The 11954-nt window shown below is 44.8% G+C and overlaps 1 protein-coding gene across 1 annotated transcript in view; it reads left to right on the top strand.

Moving 5' to 3' along the window:
- LOC138292040 (von Willebrand factor A domain-containing protein 7-like) overlaps nt 1-11954 on the top strand; it is a 344708-nt gene that overhangs the window by 230145 nt on the left and 102609 nt on the right. The window contains exons 8-9 of the mRNA XM_069230371.1: nt 2340-2452; nt 5569-5685. Coding sequence (XP_069086472.1) covers nt 2340-2452; nt 5569-5685 — 230 coding nt within the window. The remainder of the gene's footprint in view (nt 1-2339; nt 2453-5568; nt 5686-11954) is intronic.

Here is an 11954-nt window from a genome sequence, read left to right as displayed (position 1 = left end):
TTTTACTATTTTAGCAGAAGTCTCATTTTGCAGGGATGTTTTTATTTCTGTTTTTATATCTGTTGTTCACTCTGCCTAGGAATTATTTTCATTTCTTAGCACAACATCTTTGCTCATTGCCTGCTCAAGGCTGTACACAATGTTGTTGGTACAAGGTATAACATCACATTCTCTGCCACTTCACAGAAACATATGTATTTCTAGTTAGGGCAGTTTTCTTAGAACACCAGCTGAATTATTATAAAACATCTCTCTCCCCCCCCCCATATGCTTGAGGGAAGTTCAGTTAGAAACTGCCACTGAATGCTGAAATTTCCTTGCAACTGTCTGCTGAGACTTAATGTCTGCATGGGGGAGGACCCTTGGTAGACCAACAACCCTCTTTGCTACTACCACATTCAGGTATGGGGGATGGTGCCTTCCCAGGGTCCTGAAGGGTGGAAAAGGGCTAACACTGCTGTGCTCTAATATAGTACTTCAGTGGCGTAGATAGGAATTCCCATACATATATGATACAGTTGATTCAATAAAACACAGTGAACCAAGTTCTGCTTCTGTTTGTCCTTTGCCTGGGTGAGACAAATGGAACTGAGAGAAAAGGATAAGATCTCTTCCACCACGATTTCCCTGAGAAATCAGCATGTCAAGTGCCCAGCTGGCACATATCACTTCTTTTCTTGGATACTGGTGTTTTACTGTTAGCTGGCTGAAAGGGTTAGGCCAACAGTTGTCACTTAGGTCCTCATTACAAGCCGCTCGCCAAACTCGTACCGCCATCAAGCTGCCTGTGCGGCCTGAATACTGCCGACCCTATTAGGAGTTCACCAGAGGTAAACAGGGCCTTAACATTGACACCGGCTCATAATCGACTGGTGGCAATGTGGTGGTGCGGCAGATGCAGCAGCACCTGTCGCGCATTTCACTGCCCGTAATTAAGGCAGTGGAATGCGAGACGGGGCTGTGCATGGGGGCCCCTGCACTCTCCATGGCAAGTGCATAGGCAATGCAGGGACCCCAAGGGGCCCCCAACACCCCCATTCTGCCAGCCTTTCCATGGCGGTGGAACTGCAATGAAAAGGCTGGAGGTATGAGACCTCATAATCTGGAGAGCAGCCCTGCTTGCAATGGTGCCCTGGTGGATTACAACCGCCGGAACCGCCAGGCTGCCGGCTGGTGGCAACCTGGCAGTGGCGGCGGTCTGACCATGGTGGCTCTGCCATGGTTGTAATGTGGCAGCCAGACTGCCACAACCCTGGCGGTCCGACCGCCACCTTGAGTCTGGCAGTCTCAAGACCAGCAGACTCATAATGAGGGCCATAGTGTGGCATTGAACTCAGTTCCCTACAATACGGTGGTGCTGCCTCCCGAATCCAGCTGTCTTATAGGTAGAATGAGAGCCAACACGACAACATCTCTGTAAGATGGGCAGCTCCCATACTGAAAACTAAGGGAGAAGATTCCATTCACGGAAACAGATTAGCTGACCTAGATATGCAGGTAAGTATACACAGTGAATTTCTCTGTAGTGTCAGCAGAGCAGCAACCTCATCTCCACTGAGGTCCAACCTGTCATTTCTGTCTCTTCTACTGTGGGCAGTAGCACAGCACCCTTTCTCTCGAACACAATCGTAAGGATACTCCTTAGCTTTATTGATCAAGAGGGACTGTCTGAGCTGTCCTCGGGTATGACAGCTTGTGACAGGAAATCCAGAAGGAAGTCACCATAATCTCTCAATAGAGTAAGAGGCACATGGAGGGGGAAGCAGGCAGCATAGCAGACATGGGCAGAGGCTGTAGCTATGTTGGTAGGGGAAGCAGATGGCAAGGCAAGCTCAGGACATGGCAGTGCAAGTGCATTTTTTTGTTTGAAATGCATCATGTTTTCCTTTAAGAAAAACAAGCAGCATTTTAAAAGACTGCTTCATTTAAGAAGCAGTCACCGACATGGTGCTCCACTGTCCCCAGCAGGCCACCATCCCTCTGAGTGAGGCAATTCCCAACGGGGTTGCAAATTGCGACCAGCCTCATGAATGCTGATGAGGTTGGTCATTTGTCACCCCATTGTAAATCGCAAACAGTGTTAAACACACAGTAATACATCACAATTTGTGATTTCCTAATAAGGAATAGCTAAGATTCACTATTAGGAAATTGCAAAGCCAAACCTACATACATCTTTCCCATAGTCTCATGTGCCCCAATTTTTTCCTTGGCTAGAAACTACTTCTAATGCTCACAGATTATATTACAACATTTGGTTGCTTGATCTTTGAGGAACAATCATTTATACCCTCGACCTGGTAGAACAATGAGAAATATCTGATCTTCTCTCATTTCAGGGTTTGGACCAGTATTCCTTACGGAAGATGCTGACATTTTCAAGACTAAAGTTGCAAATTTAAAACCAGAGGCTGGTGGCAAAGATCCAGGCATGTGTTTATCTGCACTTTTGGTGAGATGCAGCATTACTATCTGCCACAGAAACAAACATGTTTTTTAAATGAATTACTTTGTATACTACAGGGCATCTCAGAGAGCCAGGGTGTTGTATTTGCCAATGTGTAATGAGCAGGCAAACTCTGTGAGAGTGGAAGTGCAGCTCTGATGTATACAAAAGTGCTCATCCTTGTGCAAAATTATGTGTGGTTGTTTTTTGAAAATGGTTTATTATGTTTTATCTATGCAAAATGCAAAGTTAAGAAAGCCAATTAACCCATTAAGACCATGGACGTCATTTAGAGGTCGCCAGGGGTCTCAGCTGTGACCCCTGCTCTGCCCCTTGCAACATCTGGCACTGCCTCTGCAACCCCTAGCTTCAGAGGTGGCAAAATCAGTCAAAACGGGAAAGGAGGGCTTATATAGTGGGAGATTCCATAAAGGAAACGGTCCTGTGCACATTGTTCCCATGCCCAAATGTAAATTCGTAGATCTTCTATTACAGATGTTAGTTGGTTTTAAAACTGGGGGGAATATTTGCAATAAAGTGGCGTGGCGCCACGCAGCGTCTTTTTAAAAACACAGGGATGCACCAAATTAGCAAGAATACGGCACACCCCTGTGTTTCCCCCTGCACCGGTGCTAAATTTGTGGCCAAGCGTCAATGCAACCACACTTGCGCCATGGTGCTAGGATGGCTACTTTGTGGGGGGAGATTGTTTTTGTGCAGGAAGGTACACCTTCCTGCACAAAAACAATATTCAATGGGGATTTGCTCTTTCTATGTGTGCTGCATTCTGCAGCACACATAGAAAGAGCAAAAAACAAGCAGAAATGAAAACATTTCTCCTCATTGTGCCGTGCTCATGCCACCACTGGCATGGTGTTAGTTTTTGGCATTGCCTCAGATTTACTAAATCTTGTAAATCTGGGGCAGCATCGAACTACTATGGGTGTTTCTGTGGCATGCCCACAGCAACATAAATTGAACACCACTTTCACGCAAAGTGCTGCGTGTTAAGGAGCCGTATTTACAAGGTGGCATTAAGCCACAAAAAGTGTCTTAACGCCACCTTGTAAATATGATGCAGTGCACAGCACCACCGGAGCATCACAAGAAGTGACGCTGCGGTGGCACTAGGGGCTTGTAAATATGCCCCTGGATGTCACATTCCTTTGACTACTGTGAAAGTGTGTTGCTCCACCACCTCACAAGCAAGTTGTACGTAATTCGTAAATGTATTTTCTTACGAACTGGAGTCTGCCTTAAGGTTATCCTGTAGCCAAATAAGATTTGCTTGGTCTACCTTTTTTTGCTAGGCGTATTGCTTTGGCTTCTAGTCAACCCAAGGAAAGTTTCCCATTATAATTAACTCTTCAAAGCCATCTAGCTCTAAAAGCCACATAGGGACAGATCTTCTCAAAAGTGACGCAGTGCAGTGCTGCGCCAAAATTTGCAGCACCACGCTGCATCATTTTAGAAAGGTAAGGATGTGTCATATTTAGTACAACACAGCACAACCTTGTGTTTCCCCCTGCACCGGTGCTCAATTTAGCTTCCTCCTTGCACCATAGTGCAAGGGTGTCTGCCTTGAGGGGATTGATTGTTTACGCGCAGGAAGGTGTCCCTTTGGCACTTCAATATGTGCAGCATACCTGTAATGCCGCACACATAGAAGTACCAAATCGTCATTTTTGAATGATTGTTTATCTGCAGGAACGGACACGTTCTTGCACATAAACAATCATTCATGGCCTTTTGCTCTTTCTTTGAGTTCTGCAGAATGCAGAACACATGGAAAAAGCACAAATGCGAAGTAATAAAAGTATTCCTCCTTGTTGCACCATGCTAACGCCTTGTAAATTTGGCCAATAGTTTCTTCACAATCGCTCTGTGATTATTTGTTTGAATTTTCCACGGTATAGCATGGGCGTCAATTCACCAAAATGCCAGGGGTAGCGGAAGTGACATCATGCACCTTTTGACCTCCACTTTCGTTTACAGACTCATACATATACATAAAAATTTACACTTACACACACACTCTCTCACACAAACACACCCTCCCGCGCAAGCACGCACACAAAATACATTTAAAAGCATTTTACTTAACTCAGCTGCCATGGAAGGGCATATTCACATTTCTATTATACTAATAGTGAATAATATTTTATTTTTCTCTATTAGTGTAATACAATAGTGACAGAAAACAAAGAGAGAGGAGCCCCAACTGACTTCCAAAAGGAGGAGCTGCCACTGTGTTCCTGGCACTGAATTTGCCACCTCAGAAGCCAGGGTTCGCAAAGGCAGTGCCAGGGGTCGCAGCTGCGACTCCTAGCGACCCCTAAATGACTCCCATGTGGTATAGTAGTCAACATCCGATATTCTTTTCTTTCCGAAGACTTATTCTGTTGTCCATCTAATTCTACTGTTCCTGCTTATCCCAGTCTATCCTTCATTTCTCGTCTCTCACACTTGAAACAACCCCACTGCTACTTTCTGTTTTCAAATCTGGATCCTGTGATCCTTGTCCTGCACGCACTTGCCATCTGTTACCAAACATACCTGGCCCTGCACTTCAAGCGCTATGCGATGTGACTCTCTCTAGCACTACAGTTATGGGTGTAAAAAAGGCCCCTGCAGTGACGAAGGGGCCCGACCCTTCAAGAGGGCACCCTAGTCATATCAACCATTTAAACGCCCATGAATATCTCTAAAAGTCAGGAGATTCTGCCCAGCGGGTGGGGGTGGTCACTGTCATTGGGTGCTACGCCATTGTTTACAGTACCTTCGGTATAGGAACAAACTTTTATTACTTATTGTTACCTACTAAAAAAAACTGTCGATTCTGGTACTCTTAGTAATTTGTACCCTAATTCTTCATATCCTTTGCCTATCAATATTTTGGAAATTGAAGGCAACCGTTTTTGATCTCATCAGTGCGATCTTTATTCTAATTTTTTTAAACCATCTTTATTGGGTTTTATAGCAGCACATCAAATAGTCCTTATTGTGATCGTCATGACTTTCAATGTTAAGGATTTCCTAATGATAAAAAGCTCTTAATGAATTATATTGTATCTGATGGATTTAAGTGAAAGTTGTATTTAAGGTCTTTTCAAATCTTCCAGCTGTCACTTGGGTCAACACCACAGTATTCATCAATCTATGTCTTCACTTCTGCACCAGCTAAAGACATTGATAAGAAGAATTATGTGACCACCCTCATAGAAAGTAAGAAGACCTCGGTAAGTTTCTCTCAGAGGGTGGGTAACTAAAGCCTAAACTTAATAACTGTACAATGAGCTATGAATGTGTATCTGTAAAGGGCAAATAAGAGGAGTCATTGATGTGACTTCCCTGTTGGAGTCTTAGGAAATGCATATAATACTGAAGTGAGTGTTGCCTAGAGGCAAAAGGAAACATAATGGAGTTAGTGCAAGCAAAAAGCGTTTTCGTTTTTTTCTGTCTATGTAAGGGAATAGAATAGAGGCCTGCAATGAGTTATCATCGTTTGGTGGGAACACAATTGATTGTCCAATGGAATATGAAGGAGGAAATATTGAAGTAATATATTATAGCAACCAAATTATCAAATACCAAAAGATTGAGAAGGTAATTGCACATAGGAAGATATAGATTGTTGGAGGCTGCGCGTTCTGGTTTGCTGGGGCTGGGCCAGGCAGAACTCACCACTCCCATACAACCTGCACTCACCCCTGGATAGTTTGGCACAGAGCAGTCAGACTTATCACATGAGCAATGTCTAAAGCAATGGCACAGCAATACCACACAACATTTACGCTGAACGTCACTAGAGAGATTTCACACGAGGTGTATGTAAATATGTTTTGTATTCAACACACACATTAATTAACAGAGCATGAATAACATGTAATTCTGAGCAGGAATCACCAGTACTAGACCCAACTGTGTTAAAACAACATTTGCAGTATGCACACGTGAGAAAAATTATACATTCCCTACCAGCACTCACATGAGGTGCCAAGCGTTGTCAGCATGAGACCCACCCTAGAGATTACCACAACTCAGTTATACACAGTTCTAGGGTGCCCCCTGGTTAACAATAATAGCAGTAATATGTACATATAGAGAAATGCAACACTTTAGATTAGCTCCATGGCCTGGGCAGCACAAGTAAAATCTAAGGTCAACCATGTAAATCCTCTGGTAAGAATTAACATATCTGGCAACACTGTAGTATGGTGTAACAATCACCCGCAATAGCTCTCACACATTCACTCTGCACTGCCAAGTGGTGCCATGGATATCAGACAGCTCATAACATAGGCACTTGCATACACTCTTTCCTGCACCCTAATGCGGTGCACTGATATTTAGCAGGTTAGCTATCACTGTGCTCACCAACCCCACCTTGGGCCCAGCCCCTTCCTACACCCTCCCACTTGCCTTTCCCCGGGTGCTAAGCCGCGCAGGGCCGGAGTCACTTTTGTTCAGGCTCTCTGGGACAATATGGGGGGAAAGGAAAAAATACCAGCTGAGCAGATAATAGTCAACAAATGGAGGTTTGGCTACCACTCGGGAAGTTCAATGAGAGATGTCCGCCACGTGCCTTCAGGCGTGGACCCAGGTCTGCAAAGCACAGGGAGAGTCGTTGGGGGCCACATGCTGGTCACAGTGCCACCCAGCTGGTTCAGGCACTCTAATACACAATTGTTACCAAATATTCCACACCTCCCTGGGATGAGGCGAAATCTCTGTGGTGCAATGACTTGAGAAGTCCCAGTTGCACACAAAGAGATACAAATCAGTACCTCCCTGGCTGGAGGGCCTACGTTGGGTGCGCAATGACTTAAGTTAGACCGGATGATTCTGATCACAAGCACGAAGTGCTTAATGCCATACCACCCTGAAATGAGGCATAGTGACTGGTGCTTGATGGCTTGGATTGCACCAGACAGGTTACGATTTCACACACAAAGTGCTCAATGTCGTACCTCCCTTGAATGAGGCACAACTTCTGGTGAGCAATGACTTGAGCCACACCAGACAATCTGGTTAAACACATGAAAAGGTTTCCACTTCCATACCTCCCAGGAATGAGACATAATGTCTGGTGTGCGATGACTTGAGTCACATCAGACACTTCCGATCGCAAACACAATGCGTTCAATGTTGTGACTCCCTGGAGTGAGGCACAACCTCTGGTGCACAATGACTTGAGTCGCACCAGACGATCCCGATTGCCAACACAAAGTGCTCAATGTCGTACCTCCCTGGAATGAAGCACAATGACCTGAGTTGACCTGAGTTGCACCAGATTATCTGGCTACACACACAAAAGACGCAAGTGCAGTGGGGCCGCATGAGCTAGGATATGGCACTGCTCCCGGGAGGCCCACAGTTCTGAGGGTCATCAACTATGACACGGTCACCGTACACAAGGAGCGTGCAGTCGGGAGTCGCATGAGAGAAATGTAAAACACTCGACTAAGGCAGGCAACGCGGGGTCCCGCACTGGTGAGTCCACTCACAACAAACCAGCTGTTTATGTGTGTCATAACCCCATGATGAAGGTGCCCACTCCTTGAAATGCGGGTAATACTTTGAAGGCACCGCACCAGGCAAAACCAGTCTCCAGATAGTATACTTACTTCAGCACTCGCACTGTGGCTGCCTGATGAAGTCCCGACAGTGATCTGTGTACTTATGAGGGCACCACCCTCCAGGTAACACAGGTAGAAGGTGTAGGTCCCTCACAGGAGGTGTTTGATGTCCTTAAGACCTCCACGAAAGAACAGGGGGCACACCGTTGTACCTTTTGAGAGCATACTTCAGAGTGCCACACTACAATGACCAGTTTGCTCAGGCCAATCACAATGTTGGAAAAGTGCGCAGTCCCTTCCTGGGGGCAGTAAATACTCCTTGTGCACAACAGAGTCCTCTGGCAGTGTGCAGCATGTGGTCCAGTGTCTCCGTCCCACCTTCCTGCAAGCTTAGCTCTAAGTTGCTGAAGTGTGGTACCAGTAGATATGCTGACGTGTGCCTGTGAAGTTGGGGGTGATCCAAAGTGTTCCTCTTTAAACCAGAGATGTTTCCCCTAAATTTCAGGCCTGCCTGCAATGGGGTCATGGAATGCAGATCGTTATCTTTAGTGGGGCCATAATCTGGCTCTGAGAGGCCAAGTTTCAAAACCTCTCCCTCCAGTCTATCCAGCCAGGTCCTCAACTGGCAGAGGCCTGTCGTTCTGAGTGCCCAGGTTTTATGGCTGTCACTGGGGAATGCACAGATGTGCTTTCCCCAACCACCAGTGAAATGGAGTTGGAATTAAACAGCACTAAAAGTGACTTTTTAGAACAAAGAAATGCCCACTGCTTGAAGTGGTATTTCTAGAGTATTACTGACAAAACCACCTTTACCATGGAAAGGGGTTTGTCCTGGTGAATCCAATGATAGTAAACACCATGAGGCTGTACCATTGCAATCCACTGTTGCAGTTCAGGATCAGTTGTAACCTATAGCCATGTTCACCTATGGGCAGAGCAGCTCTCATGTGTAGTGAAAAGACATATGGGTATTCTTTCACTGCATAAGCACATGTGCCCTAGCGCACGCACAGGCCTGCAGGGGCAAGCTAGACACAAGTTAAAGGACACCACACAGGTGCAGTGCACCCATTCAGGACTGCTATGACAGGCCAAGTAAATAGGGGCACACCAGTGTGTATATGTGCACATATGGGTCAGCTCCACTTTCGTGGCATAGGTAGGAAGGGGTGTGTTTTTTCTCACTATTTTCACAGTGGGAAAGTGCCTAGGGCCCCAAAGGCACTTAAAGAGAATCAGTAAAGCCATGTAGAAAAAGCAAAATGTTAGGGTAAACACTACATCAGCGTGTCAGGTCTTACATAGATTTACTATTCTTACCTCCACATCTCTGTACCTTGAAGATCTAATTATTCCCAACATATGTATATGTAGAGTTAGCTATAGAAAATAGAGACATACCTACCTGTCTACATTTTTGTCTATATTCTCTGGTCACGATATTGGGTGACCTTGTTATTCCTTCCATGATATTCCGAAACCACATCATGCAAATCAATCCTATTGTGGGCTAGCCTTTTCAGGAGAGACTGCACTGAGTGTGTGCAGAGAGTCAATGTCTACATCGAACTGTGCCTTGCCATGCCTCGGAAATGTGTTGATTTCCTTTGTATTCCTACACATAGAGAGATGTTGATGAAGAAAGCCTCACTATTCCTTCCTTTGGATACTGACCTACTACGGTCTCCAAGCATGCTCCCTATCTCAAGGGCGGCTGATTGTTTTAGTTGTAAGAATATATCAAAAGCAGAATTGTAATTGCAATAAAGCATATTTGCTAAGTACATTAATATGCAACATGGCCTTTGTCTCTTAGAATTAAGCAATTGACTTGTTAAATAGTAGGAACTATTAAACCTCATTAATGTATAGGGTAATTTACAGAAAGTTTCTAGCTATAATAAATATTGTGCACATTTACAAAAAAAAGGCCCCAGCTTGAGTGGTCGTAAGGTTTATCTTCTCATAAAATTATGAGATATTAAATGTTGTCACCCATTTTTAGATTTTTAAAGAAGTTGTATCCTCCTTCAAAAAAAACCTTCCATTCGCTGAATTTGTTCAATGCCAAATTCAATAATCTAGGTATTGATGTTGTCACACCAATTATCAGCGACAATCTACCTCTTCCCTTGTTGTAGGACCTCTCTCCAAGCCGTTTCACATGCCTACCATACTCCATTCCTGAGGTAATCCATTTCCGATGGGCATAGTCTTTCCAATCACATATCAATCTCAGGCCTTCCCTCTATCAACAAAGCACTCAAAGCAGCTGGTACCTAGCAATTTACATTCTGGCGGGAGTCATACTCCCTTCTAAATTAATCCCGTGCCAAGGGCTTGGGGAAGAATGGAGAAAATAATTCTAAACAGGGAACAAGGCAAGCTATGTGCTCTAATTTTCTTAGACATCTTTTCAACTTTCCACACCATCGACCAAACGTGCTTCTCGAAAGACTGGCAAGAGTAGCAGGTGCTGGTGACACAGCATTAAGGTGGTTTGTATCCTTCGACATTAACCGCACCTGCCAAGTCAAACTACACCTTTTCTTCAGAGGAAAGGCCTGCACCAAACATGTAATACCACACGGATTGCCACAGACATCTATGCTACTCAATGTCGTCTTTGCTGTACTTTTTAAGATTCTCAGCTCCTATGACTTTATTCACCAAGGGTCTCATTTAGAAACTGCTTATGCCACCGGTGCGTCACTTCTTTTTGATGCACCGGCAGTGCAGGCTGCAGGGCCTTATCTACAATGCCACGCAAAGTCCCTTTGTGTGGCTTTACATGGCCTTGTTGCTGTGGGTGTTCCCATTCAACACCAATGGATTCTGACGCATTCCCAGATTTAAAAGAGTTCAGAAACCTGGGAATGCGTCATTTTCCTACACCACCCCAGGGGTGAGGCAGGGGTGGCGCAACAGGGAGAAATAACATTATTTCTTCCTATTTTTTCCTCGTTCTATGTGTGCAACATTCTGCAGCACGTGTAGAAGTAAGAACATGCCTCTCTTGATTGTTTTTGTGCAGGAAGACGCAGGAAGACGCAGGAAGGTGCAGGAATGCGCTGGCGCATGCAGTAATTTGTGCACCAGGGCAGTGGACAAGGACGGGAATGAGTTGTATCTTGTAGATATAGCACATTCCTACCCTTTTGTTTTGACACAGGGCAACACAGGAAAAAGGCTTGCAATGTTGCCCTGTGCCAAAACTTTGTAAATTAGGCCCCAAATGTATGCCGATGGCCCACAGATTTATTTCCAAGCTGGAATGAAATTCTAGAGATCTTTTCAATGTGACTTTTTGTCTATCTCATATTTAGCTCGGGCTGTGTAATCTCTGTATTTTCTGGGGACAACACTGAGCTCCTGTTTTCTCTTCTGTCATCTTATTCGACTGGCCTCAGCGGTCCTGATGCTATTGATGTACTCTGCAGGAGTAGCACCAAAAGTTTGGCGCTACTCCTGCAGAGTACATATTGGCCCATTCCATTCATTTGCTCTGAACAGGCGTGAAAAGTGCCGAACAAAATGGCACAGGGAACTCTCTCAGATTTCTGTGTGACATTTTTTCGGCCCCATAACGGGGGAACCCCCCCTTGCATACATTATGTGTGGCACAGGCATAATGTGGCGCAAGGCTTTACAAAGTGGCACAATGCATGCAGGTGGCGCTAGGCCTTCTCAAATCAGGCCCATAATGTGTTGTATTTGACAAACCATTGCTGGCAATCATTAAAGCTGAGCATCCAGAAAAAGCAGATTACAAATATTGGAAATTATTGTTTGAAAACATTGAAAACATTGTCCCCATTGTGCCGCCCCACATATCTATGAATTTTTAAAACATTGCAAACACCTTGGCCCTGCTGATTACTGCTAAGAATGTCAATGTATCCTTGAACAGAGTTTTAAAATCAATTTGA

This window comes from Pleurodeles waltl, chromosome 4_2, assembly GCF_031143425.1.
Source record: "Pleurodeles waltl isolate 20211129_DDA chromosome 4_2, aPleWal1.hap1.20221129, whole genome shotgun sequence".
NCBI classification, from domain to species: Eukaryota; Metazoa; Chordata; class Amphibia; order Caudata; family Salamandridae; genus Pleurodeles; species Pleurodeles waltl.
The sequence above is the reverse complement of the archived record's forward strand: the minus strand, read 5'-3'. Positions and strand labels throughout refer to the sequence as shown.